Source organism: Typopeltis vanoorti, chromosome 22 (genome assembly GCF_054136105.1).
Source record: "Typopeltis vanoorti isolate ZY-2024b chromosome 22, IOZ_Tvanoo_1.0, whole genome shotgun sequence".
NCBI lineage: Eukaryota > Metazoa > Arthropoda > Arachnida > Uropygi > Thelyphonidae > Typopeltis > Typopeltis vanoorti.
In genome coordinates this window covers 85,477,157-85,497,153 of record NC_143570.1, presented here as the reverse complement: position 1 = coordinate 85,497,153, position 19,997 = coordinate 85,477,157, and the positions used below count along the sequence as shown (strand labels likewise).

Here is a 19,997-nt window from a genome sequence, read left to right as displayed (position 1 = left end):
TTGGACATTAGGTCAGAAGCCCTGGTCGTTTCTCCACGTTCCTTTAAAGGCTGTGTGGAGGTCTCCTCTCAGTTATACAGCTTTGACCCTGAAGCACCCATTTGAGTTTATATGTAGATACTAAACCTTGTATATACATTTTATTTACTCATTTATCTTCTTAACTATTTTTAATACCTTGTATAGATAAATATTTATATTTAATATATAGATACTCCACTTTTTGTATATATACTTTATTAGTCACTCCTTATAATTATTTATTGATACATTTATTATGTAGATACTTAACACTTTGTACATATATTTTATGTTATTCACAGTTTATCTTCTTATAACTATTTATTTATTTATTAATACTCTGTGTGCTGCTATAACCTGTCTCATGGTGCAGTTTGACCTTTACTGTCCTTGCACCAATAAAACCACAAATTGATCATTCAGTCAATTACACATATCTCTCGTCTGTAATCTCTGATCAGATGCTTTATTTCTAATCCAATTCTCAGATCCATGACTTCAAGGTTTAAACAGTGTACTGTGAGTTTAGCATTTTGGCTAATTTCTCTCTTATTCTATACAAATTTATTCATTTGGCTCCCCAGCATATCAGCTTTATTCTGTTGACTCTTTCCAAATTTACTTTGCCATATTCCCTAAAAACTGTGCCTTAGTAACTGAAATATTTACTCATTATATAAGTTCTCCATTGAGAATGCAACTGAAGTTTCTGATTTTGCCTATTTTCATACTTTTGGGCTTTTTATGATTTTCATGTCAAATTTGTGATAACTGCTGGCCTGGTTGGCCGAGTGGTTAGCGTGTTCGCTCTCCAGCTAAGAGGCTGTGGGTTCGAATCCCGCCGTGGGCATGGATGTTTGTGATTGTCCTATAGACTTTGTGTGGAAAGGGAATCTGTGACCCTACCACTTATTCTAGCAGAAGACATTATTGCCAAAACCATGTGAGGTACAGCAGTGACCATATGGCATCTACAGACGTCAAATGTAAAAAGAAAAAAAAAGTCATTCAATTTAGTTAGAGAATCCTGGAAACTTGCACTGGATGTGTTTAGGAGTGTAGCAACATCTGCATAAAGCAAAGAGATAAGTTTGATATCTGCAATAATAATATCAGATGTAATGACACTTTCTTTCGTAATGTGATCCATATAGATGATAAATAAGTGTGGAGATAATGTGCATCCTTGTGTTACCCTTGATTTTACATTAAATCATCTTCCTATATTTCCTTTAGTTTAGAGAAGAACCATATTGACATAATTGGTGTTTTAAACAAAGATGTATAAGACAAAGGTAATAAGTATAAGATGTTATATTCAGGCAATAAAAGCCAGGGAAAGGAAGATGTTGCTAGAATATGAAGTTAATTTGGATGATGGTGCACATCAAGCAGTGATGTGGGCAGATGACATTAAGAAAAAAAGGAAAGTTGCTCTTTGTTTTGATGGCTAAATAACAGAGTATGAAATGAATGATAATCATTGGGAAAATTTGGAGAAAAGAGTAGAAAAGAGCTAACAATAATGGTAACTGTGTTGAATTTCTGTTTATGACATGGACTTATCATTACTAATACCATGTTCCAAGATAATGATGTGCACAAATTCAGATGGAGAGGTTATGCAAGAAATAAGAAAAAGTCTCATTGAGTGTGTTATTGTTAATAGCAATATCTTCACACTGGTTCAGATATAAGAGCATGGGAATTGAAATAGAACGTGATCACTGTTTGGTTGTGCACAATATAAAAATGAATTGTGTTGAAAAGAAAATATGTACAAAAGTTTTAAAAAGAATCAAAATCAAGCATCTTTTAAAAATAAAAATTAAATGGTACCTGGCTTTTTTGCCAAGTTAACTGGGATATTAGTTTAAGTAAAGTTGACAGTGTCATGTTTGAAATGAAACTTAGATTTCAGTTATGTGCCCATTATTTTTACTACATTCATCTCTCACTAAAGCATATTCCTAGGAACCAGAGTAATTGTTGTTAAGTGAATAGTTTGCAATAGTGAATTTACTTCAGCACATCATTGTTCTTGGTTAGGACTTTTTAGTCTGTGTCTGATGGTCATTTGCTGCTCTGCTGTTTACGTCTAAAATAGGAAACTGGCATTTCTTTGTTAGCTTCCTTCTCTAATGATTCGAAAAATTCTTCTGTTTCTTCCCTGCTAAAACCTTCCATGGGACTGTAGTCACAAATAAGTCTCATCATTCACTTACTCAGTTTTGTCATGACTATGTAACCTTCCTTTGTTTAGACACTTTAAACACTAATGGTGTTTTATAAGACATAAAACATCTGTTAATGTTATTAATCAATTAATATTTGACATTGGCATACATTTATTATATAAATATAGATGGCCCACAACTGTCTCTCTGTGCAACATGGTTTCATTAGCTAAGCCATCCAGCTTCATTGTAAAGAGCAATAACATGCTTGGCTGACTAGAGAATGGGTGGGAAAGTCTTTTCATATCATGGACTATATTTAGTTTACTATCTGGCAGGCAACTATACTTTTTTAAAATATGATCAACTCCCACTAGCATACATACACCATTATACTGAATTCCATTCACCATAATGAACTGCTGAAAAATCTAAGCCAGTATTTCATAATATTAATGCTATTCTAAAGAAAATTCATGAGAATAGAGTGTTGTGGGCAAATATCTGAATGGGGAATTGGACAATGAGACATTTTTGCCAATGTCTTATTGTTCAATAAGAAGGTTCTACTAATAAAGTAGTGGAGGAATTTTTCGAGACATTAGAGAATTCATCTGACACAAAGAAAAGAGAAAGTTGGTTCTTGTTGGAGATCTAAATAGCAGGATAGGAAATGATCACCAAACATAGACATCTTCCAGCTATGTTCCGACATAAAAATGTACATACACAGATTCACATAGAGTGAAGACACAAGAAATAAGTCTATGTTATTATAAATAGTAGTGTCTTCATGCTGACTTTGAAACAAAGTGACCCTACCTAGTTTTCAACAAGATAAAATTTAATATCATGAAAAAAAAAAAGTATAAGAAAGTTGTATAAGTATGTAGAAATGAGGAAAGGTAGCTGTAGTAGATGAAATATGACCAGAATTGCTCAAATATGTAGATATAAAAGTTTTACAGTGGCTGGCTACACTCATAATTCATAATGCCTAGTCAGAATGCCAAATTCCAGATGATTGGAGTAGAGCTCTTATACTACCCATCTATAATAATGGATATAATGGAAATCTTCCACAATTTTTCTCAACATTTTTTCAACCATTAACACTTAGTAGAGAAATTCCTCTCTAATTCTCACATTCAGCTTTTTTTTTTTTTTTTTTTTGTAGATGGAAACTGAGCTGTAATCACATCGGTCATATGACCTTTTGACCATGCTTTCTGAATTATGCTGTACAGTCACTGTACAACTTTTATACCTTCATATTTGAGGATTTCTAGGGGACCAACATCCACTCCAGCTACCTGTCCATTTTGATGGGTTTTCTACCTCAGGTATTGATGTGAACTTCTGTTTGCATTCTTCTTGAAAATTTTGTACTATTGTTCTGTCACTGCTTTCAAAATAATTACTCTGGATAGATGTCCTTCTCTTCAGTTTTCATGTCACCTTTATTACCTTAATTCCTTTTAGAGTAGTATTTTCTCCATTTCTAAGCTTTTTCAACAGCCTCCAGAATATTTTACCATCTTCCTGATAAGTATTTTCTATATTCTTATCAAATCCCATGACTTGTTTAGCTACTTTTACACATAGCTTAGCTCTTTTACATTTTTCTCTTTATTCTTTTAGAGTATCTGCCAACTTATTTGTTAGGAACTTTCAGTATCCTTTCTTCTTGTCCAGCACTGCCTCTTTAACTTCTTTGGTTTACCATGGTGTTCTTATTTTTCCATCCTTGCAGACAACTTCATCACATTCCTCTCTAATTGAATCAATGTTTTCTTTAGTTTGGCACTTAGACTCCAAGGTTTGGTTCTTGTTTTCAGAGTGTTTCATTTTTTTCTTCAAAGAAACTTCTACTGTAAAAGCTGCTCAATTTTTATTCTTTTTAAAACTTTGTTACGTACTGTTCTTTTCACTGTGATATTTACATTTATCTTACTTAGCACTAAGTTGTTCCTATTTCAAATCCTCTTTACACTCATATCCTGAACTGGCATGAAGATATCACTATCAAGAATGACATAGTGAATGGAGTTTTTTTTATTTCTTGTGTTTTCTCTCCACATGAATTTGTGCGCATCTTTATGTTGGAACACAGTGTTAGTGATGATTAGGCCATTTGCTGAGCAAAAATCCTGTAGATATTTTCCATTATTATTAGCTTTGCCTTTTTCTCCATATTTTTCCAAAATTTTTCTGTATGCCTGGTTGGATTCACTTTGTGCTCTTTTTATTTCTCCAATAAGAACAGCTTTTTTTTTTTCATTTTCTTTATGTCAACTCTTATCACTTAAAAAATTCCATCATTTGTTCCTTAGGAGACCCTTCTGTGAGACCATAGGCACAAATATGTTTCATTGTTCATTTCCCAATTTTGAAACTGCCTTCCAATGAGTTTATGTTGGGTGTTAAATGCTGTTGCTACTCCTATCACAATGATAAGCACATTATTCTGTATATCATTTAAAATCAAACTGACATTGGTTCTGAAAATGAAAGCACATAAAGCCAATGACAACTTCTCTTAACCAGTGGCAAAATATTAATTAAATATTCAACATGTTAATCTCCTGTCTCTGTTAATACAAAAATTTTTATGTTTGTGGATAAATAAAAAAGAAGTACTTCAAATTGTTCCAACAAAGTTCCAGAGGATGCAGGGTGTTGATTTTTTTGTAGAAATGAGTAGAGTTCTGTGTGACTCCAAACTGCAAAGATGTCGATGATGTCTTTGCAATCCTCATATCAGGTTCACACTAGAAAAAGAATCATCAAAAGGTATTTCATTTCTTGATGCACACATCCAGTGTAAACAAGATAGATCCATTTCCACTTCTGTCTACCAAAAACCAACTTTTTCAGGTCGTTATATCCATAATACATCAGCTCACTTTCCATCTCAAAAATATGGCATAAAATCTTTAGTATCAGAGCATACAAGATTTGTTCTTCTGAAGAATCTCTAAAACAAGAATTGGAAATTATCAAATTAACAGCCTTACTAAATGGATATAATCCAGTAACAACCCAAAAAATAATTAGCAACTTTTCTGCAAATCAACCCAGACAAGAAGAAGCTCACAGGACTCCTATACCACATATTAAAGGCATCTCTGAACATTTGGCAAAAAAAATCATGAAAAAAAAAAAAAATCAACTCATTGTTATTTGCAAACCCATCAACCAAGTTTGCAACTTGCTACCTTCTCCAAAAGATAAACTCTCACCAAAGATGCTGCCTGGCATATACGAAGTATCATGTTCATAACTAACTTGTATCAAAGTAACTTATCTTACTTTGGACAAACAGGAAGTTCTATAAATAAACATATCTCTGAACATCAAGACTACATCCACCTTATCAGACCTCACAAATCTGTCCTTGCACAACTTGGAATCGAAAATGCTAACCATAGGATCTAATGGCAAAATGCTAATCTACTACATAAATCCATATATAAACATGAATGTTTATAAAGAAATCCATATATAAAGAAAGTGCTGAAGCATTACTTCATAGACCTAATCTTAATTGGAACGACTGTCTCACTATTCCAAAAGGCTAGGAAATTGTTATCCTCAATTGTATTAAATAATTATGTACTATATTTAATTTAATTAATTTTAATTTCAGCCCAATAGTTTAAATGCATGAACACACTGTAATATGTAGAGGGATTCTATTTTAAGTATGTGCACTACTGTTTTTTGAATTCAATTCCTATTGTTGTTTAATAGTTGTATTGATTATGTCTTACAATATATAAGAAGAAATTTTTACATAATAAAAATGTGATTTACTGTGGCATACATGTTACTATAGTTATGGATACTCCACAGGTTTCACTACTACATAAAAAACACTTTGAATTAAATGGGGATTACATTCTGAGATGGCATGGCTATACATTGAAACTCACAAATGCCATTTGCAGACTAAAGTTATTTGATATAAAATTATGTGTGATGAGCTTGAAAAATGTACAATTATTATGTAAAAGTGGATAATGTAGCTGCTTTCTGAACAGCAGCATACTTGAGTTTGAATTCCACCATGGTTCGGGATGTTCTTGAATGTCTTTAGTTGGTAGGTGAATTTTATTGCCTGTTGTGAGACCATCACCATCCTGCATATTGTGAGTTCTTGAATTGAGTGCTTTGTTTTTAGAGCAGGGTTTCTTGGTTGTCTAAGTTCACTCCTTCAATAGGTTTACAACCTTTTGTGAATGAACTTCACATTAAAAAAAAATGCAAAAAAGGTGAAAGAAAAGGTTTTTTAGATTGTTAAAATATGCTAATGGATTTAATTAAAACCTTAATTGCAATAAGTTAATATTGTCATTAACTTATTACAATTAATGTCAGTAATATCTTGTAGATTGCTTTCTGGTTTTGGCAGTTATACATCTTAAGTTTGCTATTAAATAATACCAAAAATGAAATCAATAAGATATTTATTAACCAGCCACCATCGTCAGGGCACAAACAGATTGCATGATTTACCAGTAATGATCGTTAGTGTTGGAAACAGTTCGAATCATAAGAGAAAGAAAAGAACTAATGTCCTAACTTGGCACATTTAATGTTGTGTAAATAGAAGTTTTTACAGTTTTGTGGTAGGAGTTAATATTTAAATGGCCGTCTCATAAATTTTTGGTAAATTAATGAAGCCCTACTTGTTGAAGCTTGGAGAATGTTTCATAGCTGTTGCTGACTATAGTAATAGTCTCTCTTCAAATGACTTCTGTGTAACACATTAGTTTTCTTTCATCTAATCCTGTGTGAAGAGATGTCCAAGCATAGTCTCCCAGTCCCGACTTACCATAAATGGGAGCAAATGCATCTCCTGTATTATCTGAGGCAAATGGTAAGTCTTCCACTCTATCCATAGTGGGCCAAGTTACAGTCATGGGCACTCCTAGATGTGACAGAGGATGGAGTTTGTCCTTGGGGAGAAAATGAAGGGAGCTGATAGTATAGGTGCTCTTGGCTAATAAACTTGCCAAATAGTTAGCAAAGTCATTTGCTCCTCTCATAGGTAATTTCTCTATCTTTATAAAAATAATTCAGTTCTTTTCAAAGCTATATTACAAAATCACATATTTAAAAATTCAGATATCATAATTAGTTTTGATATCACTTCTGTGTTCACTAATATATAAAAATAAAGTTTATTTAAGTAGCTCATCCCCCCTCCAGATTGTTTTAGTTATTTATGTATAAATACATGTTTATTTCTTTACATAAAAAAGGAAAATTTGACAAATGGATAGACCTGCAGTGGATCTTCCCCTCTCTTCCTTCCTTTGGCTAATTTCTATATAGAATTTTTAGAGAAATGCAGCCAGACTAAAGGTTTATGAGTAGTACCACAACTACTTGCAAACCTTTAATCTGGCTTCACTATGTACATAAATATGTTTGCCATCTGGCCCCATGGACCAGATATATTAGATTCAATTTAACTCTTCTAAATGGACAATGCCATAAAGTACACTTCACATTAGAAATCTAAATCTCTTATACTGAGTGCAATGTAGTTTTCTCCTGTAGTTTTTTCATTTGAAAGACACAAGAAGAATCTTGAATAACCTAGATATTACAACTCTTTTTTCTTAGTGATATCTCCCCCCATTGGGTAATTTTTTTTGCAGAATTAACATCCACTTTTGAATTCCTTCTCTACACTTTTTCATTGTTAGCATCTGTCCCACATCATTGAGGCAAGTCTGCATTCATTCCATGATTATTATCTGAAATAAAAATTTTTCATCAAAGTGATCTATTACTGCACCTCAGTCCCCTCTATAGTAATTGAGAAGATATATCAATCATTAATTTCTTTGTCGCCTGGTGGCTCACCAATATTAATGGCCACTTTTACAGATTCAGCCACTCTATATTCATGCCATCACATGACTTTGTATCTCATGAAAGGCTGGATGAAACTTGCAGTAGCTCATGACAAGGCATTAATTTGGGGCTTTTGTCTTTTGCCATCCTTTATACCAGGGGTGTTCAACCTGTCGATCACGGAGCGATTTTTGGTTGATCTCTTGTGTATTCCTTACTTACAAATTTAATTAAAACTGAAAACATAATATTTTATTTATCATTAATTTGTATTATTTTTAATTCGCTTTAAGTGTATTGCCATTGAAAATACAAACTTATTTAATACTGACCATTTACAAACATCTTATTGTCATTAACTTAACATTAACTTATAGCCTACCAGTTTCGCTAGCAAATTAGCCATTTTTGCTAACAAAACTGGTAGGCTATAATATAAGATGTTTGTAAATGGTCAGTATTAAATAAGTTTGTATTTTTAATTATCAAATGATCAAATATGTTTAATTTAAACAGTTTAATGTATTGCTATTGTTTCTTTATTTTTCGTTAAAATTGTCAAATCAGTAATTTTCTTATAAGTCCAGGTAAATGAATTAATTTGCAGTGGAAGTCAAACAGCTAGCCGAGTGAATACGATTATAAGCAAAGTTTAAAAACTCAATTGTAACTTAAATATTAAATATTCCAAAGCACATTACATCGATTTTTTACTTAGGTAAAGTCCCATGTAAATATTGTAAAAAACTAAACTTTGTTTGTCTCGGTATAGTTTGTATTAGATGTTTTTTGTAAATAACTCTTTTGAAGCTAACTGTATATACTGCTTTAATAAGAATATGTTAGAGTGTTAAAAACAAAGGCAATGTTTTTGTCACTGAAGCTGTACATGGCGGCATTAGGAAGATTGTTATTGAAACTTGTATGTATGAGAAAGGCTTGCAGGCTCTAAGTGTAAACATCTCCAAAGTCAGTCAGAAAGAGTTCAAACAACTTTCCGATGGCCGGCAACTTACAATCAAATGAAAGCGGAGGAGAACAAAAGGTGTGCCGAACTTGAAACTTAAGATGAAAGACTCATACCGATTCTTTGGAGTTGCCAAACTTCATGCGAGGTCTCAGAGGAGGCCTAATAAAAAGGGACTGAAGTAAGCAGAAGGAGTCGCGGTCAGAGAGACTGCCCGGATCCACGTTGCTTGAGAGAGGAGTTTCCCGCTTCCAGAAAGGAGCTTCTCCGTTCGAGACATCGCTAGAGAGAGAGAGAGAGACTACTTTTAGGCTGCAGACAAGATTTCAAATTGCCGAAAGGAAGAGTTCCAATTGCTGGAGAAAAGTTTCCAGGCCAGGTTAATGTCAGACATTCACCAGTGTGTTGTGTTTTCATTACAATTTGATGAATCAAACGACCTCACTAATATTGCTCAGTTAATTGTGTTTATTCGAATGGTATTTTAAGATTATTCAAGTAAAGAACTTGAAAATTATACCATTATTGGGAAGGACTAGGGGAGAAGACATTTTTTTGGCATTTGATGAATTTGTGAAGCAACACAAACTTCTGCTTTTTAAACTTGTGTCTATTACTACTGATGGTGCTCCTGCAATGAAATGTAATAAATCAGGCTTCATTTCATTATGTAAAAACGATGACAAATATCCACATTTTTTAACATGCCACTGTATTATTCACCAACAAGTACTGTGTAGTAAAAGATTAAACACAAAAGCTGTCTTGGATATTACATTTAAAATTGTAAATTCTGTTTGAGGAAAAGTCCTGCAATGGCAGTTATTTAAATTACAGGCAGATGATGATAGGGAACTTCTGTTGTATAATAATGTTTGCAGGCTCAGCAGAAGTTAATTTTTTGAAAGATTTCTTATTAATTAATGATATAAAAATTTTTCTTGATGAAAAAGGAGATATTTATCCACAATTGAGTGATAAAAAATGGTTGTTACAGTTATCATTTTTAGTAGATTCCTGTACGAAATTAACCAATTTAAATTTAGAGTTACAAGGTAGAGATAAAAATTTAATTGACATTTTAAGTTCAATAAAAGCTTTCCAACAATACTTACTTTTATTAAAGAAAAATATAAAATGACTGCGAATTTAGACATCTCCCATATTTATTAAATTTTTTTGAACAAAATCAACAAATGCCTCGCTATGATTTAAAATAATTTATTCGTGAAATAGAATTAGTTGAGGAAGAAATAAATTCAAGATTTAAAGATTTTAATAAAACTGAAATTATTGTATCTTTTATTAATAATCCATTTCAAGAAAACTTGAACATCACAGAAATTTCAAATAAAATTAGTGGGCTGTTTGATATAAACCAAGCTGAAGTAGAACTTGAGATAATAAACATTCAGAATAGTTTACATATTAAAATCAATAAACAATGAAGTCATTTGGAAGTATGCACATGAAAATTTCCCAATATTAACTGATATTGCGCGAAAAATTCTGTCGTGTTTCGGATTGACATACGTGTCAGAATCCACTTTTAAAAATATGACTGTCATAAAAAATCAATTAAGAAACCAAATTACAAATGATCATTTGGATGATTGTCTGCGATTGGCCACTTCTTTATATCAACTTGACTATGAAAATATTGCAAGGTCCAAACAATGCCAAATTTCATATTAACTTTTTTTTTTAATCAATCAGTATTTCCTGTAACTTGTGAGATTGTAATCAGTCTATTGTTTTTTCTAACTTTGGTTTTCCAAAATAGAGAAATAAATATTTTATTCCAATATATTTGTTTTGTTTTTTTATTGTATTAAAATAATTAAAAGTGATAAATAAATTTTTAAATACACAAAGTTTTTAGTTGTGTGTTTTTTTTTAGTTGTTTATTTGTGCATAATCAGATATCAGGTTGGGGGAACGTGATCTATATAAGAGAGTAGATCGCCGAATGATTTTTTATAGAAAAGTAGCTCGCTTAGTAAAAAAGGTTGAACACCACTGCTTTATACCAATGCTGGAGTGCCCTAGATCCCTCAAGGAATGTCCTTGAAACAGTTTGAAACAACTCCATTAAATATTTCTTTGTGTGTATGTACATGTTACATTAAGCATGTACATAATTTTTAATGTACATGTAATTTCCCTGTACCATTGCCTTAGTAGCCCAGGATCCTCACTGATAAATAGCCTTCTTTTTACTTTCCTGAAGTTTGTTAAGCCCCTTGCAGTTGTTGGTGGTTGTATCAGCAAAACTGGATCCTCAGCTGAAGTGAAAACCACAGAACTACATGAGATACACAGATAATTCCAACCTTGCATCCTGTATCATCAGTGTAAGTCAGAGTTTAGTTGAATCAAAACAGAGATACTGTGTAGAGGGCAGCTGAAATTTGATTGTTTCCTCATGGAATCCTGCAGTGCACTCCTTCATTATCCTAATTTAAATTATTCTGATTGTATGTCATTGTCAAAATTCTTACAAGTTATTAAACTTTTTTTTTTTTTTTGCATACATGTAATCTACATATAAATATTGCTGAACTTCAAGTAGTGTATTCTTATATGTGTAGCCATCAACCAAGACCCTATACCTGTACTTTAAATGCAAGAATCAATAATTTGAGCATAGCTGTGTCATTGTCATTTGTCAACACTCTCTCTCTTTCTCTCAAGATGCACTTTTCATAAGTAGTGAAATATAACTTAAAAATAAAGGTGCTTTCTATTAAACAGTTAAAAACAACTCCATTAGGTATCTAGAATTGTCATTTGATTTATTAAGTCTTGTGCCTGTTTGAAAACTTTAATGGACCAACAACAATTTCTGCTTTGGGATTGGTAAAGTAATACATTGTGTGAACAGGATACACGTGCTGACGTTGTTCGGTGTGTCCTCTGAACTTTAACTCCAGTTCAGTCATTCATGGATTCCTGATATCTGCAATTTCATCATTACAGAATGCATAACTGTGTAGCAATGCAGTTAGATAATCTCAGAAGCTGTGAGATTATCCATTTCTGCAAAGTTATTTTTGAAAGTAATCAAAATTTTTTAATGGTGTTTTCAATTTCTTAATTACCTATTCTGGATTAACAGTTGGGTTATTTATTATTGTACAGTTGCTGCAATAGTGCAATATTTAGGCATTACTACCACATTTTCTTACAATTAATTTAGTATTGATTGTAATCTAATTTGCATAAATGATGTTTGATATAAAATATAATTCATGTATTATTGTTATTAACATAATCATAGTAGAGTGGAGTCGACAGAGACCAAAGAGCACAAGCAGGAGTCATGATTTAGATTCATAACTCCCATTCAAAACAGTTAAAACATTATAAATTATGGAATGAAAGAATAATAGAAGCTAGAATAAAAATAGATAGAGGCTAATTAAATTAAGGGGATAATAAATCCCTCATTATTTTGCAGCCGGATACGAAAACTCAGAGATCGAAATCTAAGAGTTTCATGCCAAAGAACTATTGGCGAGTTCAAGCATAAGTCATCACTTGGGTAGTACAACACTATGGCAACTCGTGTCAAAGGTGGAGCAAGCCCCATCACTATCCTTAATATTTTCTCATAATGTAATGTAATTATATGTAATGTAATGTAATCATAATGTAATTATTATTCCCTTAACTTAATTTATGCCACCGGAAAAATAGCTTATTGGCTCTTTATCATAGATAGAGGCTATTTAACAATAATTGGTTTATATGCCCCAGAAAAAGGAAGAGAACAGGATAATATTGATTTTTATAATCAGCTACAAAACATATAATAAAATAAATAAAAATGATTACGTAATTTTAGCAGGAGATTTAAATGCAAGAATTGGAGACACAAAAATTAATAATAATATAGGAATACATGGAGAACATACTCTAAACAGGAATGGTAAAACATTGATTGACTTTGTAGTTGATAACCTAAAAATAATGAATTCCTTCTATAAACATAAAGACATACATAAATATACTTGGGTATCAAGAGGATGGAAATCAATATTAGATTATTTTATATTAAATGAAAAGACATCAAAATTTTCACTAGATGTTAGAGGATATGAAATAAGCAGTGACCACTTCCTTGTTAAAATAAAATTAAGATTACCACCTAAATGGCTACAAGTAACAAGAACAGAAAGAAAATTTGAGACATGTTTATAAAACTAGACTATTGAATGACACAAATGTACAATGGCTATATGAACAAAGAATTAACCAATATCTAGTTAAAATAAAACAAAATGAAGAAATAGAAATAGAATGACTTGATATAAAAACGATACTAAATGCAGCAGCAAATGAAAGCTTAGGAAAGACCAAAAAATTCAATAAAAGAAAAAAACTGAAGATCTGGGATGATACAATCAAAGAAATAATCAAAAAGAAGCCTATCACAAATGGTTAAGCAGTAAAAGATTAGAAGCTGAAATAGAATATAAAAGAATAAGAGCCGTAGCTAAAATAGAAGTCAGAAAAAGACATAAAGAATCATGGAACAAATTTGTTTCTAATTTAGAACATGATTTATATAAAATAAGACCCAATGTATATAAGATTTTGAAACACTTAAATGCAGATACCAAAGAAAACATAAAATTAAACACCGAATTGAAATTAGAAGAATTTCTAAATTACTACACAGAATTGTGGACAGACAAATATTTTAAAAAAAGACAACGGGCAAACAATTAACGAAAATGAAAAGGAAATAACTAAAGAAGAATTAGAAATCAGTCTGAAAGAAACAAGAAACGGAAAGTCACCTGGAGAAGATAAGCTAGGTTCAGAACTATATAAATACGCAGGAACAAGATTCAAAGAAAGACTCTTATTATTTATAAATAAAATTTATTCAACTGGTATTCCCCTAATAGAATGGAAAAAAGCAATTGTGATTCCTATTGTTTAAAAAGGTAACAGAGATAACAAAGGAAAATATATGGCAGAATCTTAAATAGCAAACTAATGAAATATTCCGAAAACTTTATTTTAGAAGTACAGAATGGATTTAGAAAAGGACGATCATGTATAGACCCGGCCTTTTGCCTAAAATTAATAATAGAGAAATGAAGAGAATGCAATTTAGAAACACATATTGCATATATTGAATTTGAAAAAGCATTTGACAAAGTTAAAAGAAACATATTATTTAACATATTAAAAGAAAGACAAATACCAAATAATATCCTAAAAGCTATCACAAGTATATATGAAAATAATCAAATACAAATAAGATTAAATCATGAGCTATTATTATTATTAAACAAGACCTCATGGAGTCAAAGACTCATCTGGGAGGTATAAACCAAGGAGTCTGACAGGGATGTCCCCTCTCAGCAACTGTTTTTAATATCTACTTAAATGAAATAATGATAAAATGGAATAAAAAATTACATCAAGGAATTAAACTTTCTCCTACAGTGAACTTAAACACTCTCCTTTTTGTTGACGACCAGATAATTGTAAATTCTGAAGATAACTTACAGAAAGCTCTTTTAGATCTAAATGAGATAGCCAAAGATTATGGTATGATAATATCAACAGAAAAATCAAAAACTATGGCCTTTAAAGGACAAGATCCAGCAAGAACTAAAATAGTAATAGATAACATGATCTTAGAACAGGTGAATTCATTTACCTACTTAGGATATGATCACATATGAAAATGAAAAAGATATAAAAATTGCAAAATATTTAAAAATAACAGGTGTAATTAACTCTATATTTAAACCAAACCTAGTTCAAAAACAAACCAGACTAAAAGTACTGGTAGGGCTAACGTATACAATACGTTAGCCCTACCAGTTTTAATGTATGGAAGCGAAATCTACTGATGGAAGCTGACAATAAAACCATCTACTCTAATGGAAGCTGACAATAAAACAAAAAGACAAAGATTAATAACAGTAGAAATGAAGTTTATGAGAAAAACTGCAAAGTATACTCTATTTGATCACAAAAGAAACGAAATTATGAAAGAATTAAACCAAGAACCAGTAATAGAAAAAATTAAAAAATATAAACATAAATGGATTTAACACGTTCAAAGAATGAAAACAGAAAGATTATCAAAACAAGCTTTAAAATACAAGCCATTAGGAAAAAGAAAACCAGGACGTCATCTTAAATGATTCAATGATGGCTTCTAAGGCCGGAACAGGACATGCTAGGCCTAAATCCTTGATATGCTGATGATGAATATAATCATAGTACTAATTTGCAGGTTAATTATACAAAAGTGGCAGCACTTCCAATTATTACACTGTTATTTTATTTATTATTTGTTTATTTTAATTCATTTTATTTATTTATTTTTTATTTCATTCAAAGCTTTTCTGGATATCAGATTCTTTGCTGCATAAAATAATTTGAAAATTGGTTTTAAAAATTATATTTGAATTTAAAAAAAAATATCACACACTAAAATTTTATCAGACTAACATTTCATAAATGGATTAGGCTGTACAGGTGCCAACATATTCAGATGCGGAGTATCAGCAACACTTGCATTGTGATGGTTGGGCACGAGCTGAAACCGATCACCTTTTTGATTTGTGTCGAAGACTTGATCTTCGTTTCATCATCGTTCATGACCGTTGGGATAAGGCTCGATTTTCAAACCGCAGTGTAGAAGATTTAAAAGAAAGATATTATAGTATCTGCAATACTTTATCAAAGGTAATGGAAATTTTTTCAACTTCAAAATTTTCCTCTGAAGTTTATTGCACTTGTTTTTACTATGAAAAATTAAATATTTTAATTTTGTTTTAACACACACTGCTCAGAAAGAAGTAAATGCACATCCCTATGGACAAGTTACATCTTGCCATGTAATGAGTCGTTTGTAGTTGATATAAATTGGATGAATATGATGAATAAGTCAGTGCAACTGTGTCTGGGTGAAATGGCAGCAAGAAGGGAACTGACAGAGTTTGAAAAAGGCATTGTGATAGGCTGCCATGTTGCAGCCCTGTCTGCTCAGCCAATTGTTGACAAATTTGGCCATTCCAGGACAACAGTCAGTGATACCATATTGAGATGGAAGTGCAGGGAGTCAACTTCAAGTACTACCCACAGTGGACAACCCATTCCACTCACCAAATGCAATTGTAGGGTGCTATGAAGGATATTATGTAAAAACTGTCATTCTTCGGCTGACACATTGAATGTGGAGTTCTTGGCATTGACTGGAACACGAATCTACACAAAAACGTTCAGATCCAAGGCTTTCCATGGGTTTCCATGGTAGGACCTCAATATACAAGCCCCACATTACCCGAAACAACATCCAGTGGTACAAAGAATATATGGTGGGACGTGCAAGCTTGTTAAGCTCTGTTATGGAGCAACAAATCATACTACACCCTCTGCCAAGCAGATTGACAGTTGGGTGTGGCAGATGCCTGGTGAGTGTGTAAACCAAATTATGAAATTTGGAGGTGGCAGTGTGATGATATGGTCCTGGTTTGGCCTCAGACCTCTGTTTGAAATCTGAGAGGTATCTGAACATTCTGGACAATGCAATGCTTCCTACTTTGTGATGTTTCTACAGAACTGACCATTGTTTCTTTCAGTAAGACATTGCACCATGTCATAAGGTTGCTGCTGCAACTGCATGATTTGCAGACATTAAAGGCACCCATTTGACTGGCCTCTACAGAGTCCTGATCTCAATCCTATTGAACATCTGTGGAATGAACTGGAGCATCGGGTGAGATCAAAGGATGTCTGCTCTACAACAGTCCAGTACCTCGTTACAAGCCCACAGGAAGAATAGTCCAAAATTCCTATTGATAACAATTGTACACTTGTGGAAATATGCACCTTAGGATTGCAGCGAAAGGAGGTCCTACATCTTATAAAGGTGAACACCATGGCTGTTTGTTGCTCATACTATGGTGTCTGTTGACTTCTTTCTAAGCAGTATGTGTGTATATTTGAATTTTTTGATGTAAAATAATAGATAATATTTAGGATTCAGAATACATTTTATGAAAATTATGGATACAACAATTGAATGGAAAAATAGATGTTCTTTACATCATACAAACACTTGGTATGAATGGAAATTTAAAGAAGCCTGTGAAATTTTGATCAACCACTCTAATCTTAATAATAATGGTGGCTTAAAAATCCCAAAAATTTGGATGGCACACATTCAGCCCACTTAGTTTCCATCAAACCCTAACTTTAGGGCTCTAAGCAATTTTCATCTTTTATTGGCCAGTCCATACCAGTTGTTGCAATTTATATGTATACTTAAGGGTAATTTAATTTTTATTTATTAAATTTGTGTATGAATTATTTATTAAATTTCTTTTTGTTACTCTCCAGCTTAAGTTAACTTTGTAACCTAATAGATAACAGGACTCTAGCTCTGATCTAGTAAGAATTTTTTTTTTTAACACCAGAGGTCAGGCAAATAGTTCTAACGATTGATCAGTAACTTTAGCATGCCATGTAGATTGTAGTGCAGCTTGTTTCTTTATGTATATATATATATATATATATGTATACTCCAGAATATTACCTTAATGTGAAGGTCAAAACATCAAGTGTATATTTTGGTTTAGATTAAACTAAAGTTTTACTCTAACACAGTAGTTGTATCCATAATTTTCATAAAATGTATTCTAGTAAGCATGAAGGAAAGGATTAAGATTCAGAAATTTAAATAATCTAATTTGTTCACATGAAATAAACTTATAGTCACGATTGCAATTTGCAAATTGTTTTAACAATTTTAGGTACTTTTGTAATAGTGCTGTTGTATAATTATAATAACAGTACAACTTGTTATGACAGTTGTATATACTGTAAAATGTAGGCAACACTGTCATATTTTCTTACATGTTATCCAGTACAGGTTATAATATAATTTACATAAATGGTGCAGTTGATATAGAATATAATTCATATATTAATTATAACAGGGGGTGCTTAAGGGTCAAAGCTGTATAACTAAGAGGAGACCTCCACATAGCCTTTAAAGGAATGTGGAGAATCGACCAGGGCTCCTGACCTAATGGCCAATCCTCACCTTCTCATGGTGCACCCCTGTTAGGTGCACCACGATGTTTACAACCTGGATACTGAACGGATGAGGATGGGCTGGCAATTTGGGATTTAGCCGACCAAATTGTATTCTTATTGGCTTATTAGCTTAAACCACAATATTAAATGATGGTACAACATGATAGAATTTCATGTCGGCTGGGGTGTCGCCTGGTTAAACAAAGCCCCCGTTGTTTTCGCCATGGAACCAGGGTGAACAGCGAAAAGTCAGCTACTGGAACAAATCTGAAAACACACCCCAACTCAATATCACCAGAATTGAAGATCGGTACTATCAACATAAGAAGCCTGAATGGCAAAGAAATGATGAGGAATTAGATAAGTACCAGATCGACATAATAGAGATGACTGAAACAAAAAAGACCAAAACTGGTGAGCTCTTTCTGATCAATAAATGCAAAATGTTATATTCAGGCAATGACAATCAAGGAAAAGAAGGAGTAGCCATGGTATTCAACACTACATATGAGGCTAATCTTCTTGAATGGCCGGTAGTCTCAAGTAGCGTGATGTGTGCAAATATGAGAATGGGGAACTGGACAATAAGACTTATTTGTGTCTATGGTCATACAGAAGGTTCTCCTAAGGTGGAAGTGGAGCAATTTTTTGAGGCTTTAGAAAAAGCAACTGACACAATGAAAAATGAAAAGTTGGTCCTTGTTGGGGATCTAAATGGCAGAGTGGGAAATTATTGTCAGACATACAAAAATATTTTAATAAAACTTGGAGAAAAGAACAAAGCTAATAATAATGGCAAATATTTGTTGGATTTCTGCTCAGGACATGGACTATTTATTACTAACACCATGTTCCAACATAAAAATGTGCACAAATTCACATGGAGAGAAGACGCAAGGAATAAGAAAAGTCTCATTGACTATGTTATTGTTGATAGTGATGTTTTCTCCCTGGTGCAGGACACCAGAGTGTACAGAGGATTTGAAATTGGAAGTGATCACCATTTAGTCTTGAGCAGGATAAAATTGAATTTCATATTGAAACACGTGAGAAAGTTTTAAAGCAAATAAAAGTTGAGCAGCTCTCAGATGTGAACTGTAGACTAAAATACACAAAGATTATTGAAGTAAAAATGAAAGAATTTGAGAACAGAATCAAACCTTGGAGATTCAGTGGCAAACTCTGAAGAAAACATTGATTGATTCTGCCAGAGAGGCATGTGCCGAGGTTGTCTTCAAGGATAGAAAAATCAGAACTCCATGGTGGACACAGAAAGTTAAAGAGGCAGTGAAGGAAAAGAAGAAAGCATATCAAAAGTTCGTGGCAAATAAGTCAGCTTGTGCTCTTAGAGAATACTGAGACAAATGTAAGAAAGCTGAACACTGTGTAAAACTAGCTAAACAAAAGTTATAGGAAGACTTTGCTAAGAACATAGAAAATAAATATCAAGAATGTGGCAAGATATTCTGGAGATTGTTGAAGAAGCTCAGAAATGGAGGAAAGACTGCTGTAAAAGGAATGAGAGATGATAAAGATGATATGAAAACGGGAGAAAAAGATATCCTTGAAGTATGGAGTAATTACTTCAAAAAATTGCTAAATGAAACTAGCAGTGATGACAGCACAGTGATAAAAAACACTGACCAGGCATGCAACTGGGAATACATATCCATGCTTGAAGTAGAAAAAGACATCAAAAGTCTGAAATGTGGAAAGGCAGCTGGAGTAGATGATATTAGACCAGAAATGCTCAAGTATGGAGGTATAAAAGTTTTACAGTGGCTACACTGCATAGTTCAGAGGGCCTGGACAGAAGGACTAATTCCAGATGATTGGAGTAGAGCTCTCATAGTACCCATATATAAAAAGGGAAATAAAACTGATTGTGA

The 19,997-nt window shown here is 32.6% G+C and overlaps 1 protein-coding gene across 3 annotated transcripts in view; it reads left to right on the top strand.

Moving 5' to 3' along the window:
• LOC150094538 (DNA methyltransferase 1-associated protein 1-like) overlaps positions 1–19,997 on the top strand; it is a 219,357-nt gene that overhangs the window by 67,946 nt on the left and 131,414 nt on the right. For all 3 annotated transcript variants that reach the window (XR_016550226.1, XM_090411891.1, XM_090411890.1), the window contains exon 6: positions 15,535–15,753. Coding sequence is in view for 2 of the 3 variants with exons in the window: in XM_090411891.1 (XP_090268017.1) it covers positions 15,535–15,753 (219 nt within the window). In the remaining variant the exon portion in view is untranslated. The remainder of the gene's footprint in view (positions 1–15,534; positions 15,754–19,997) is intronic.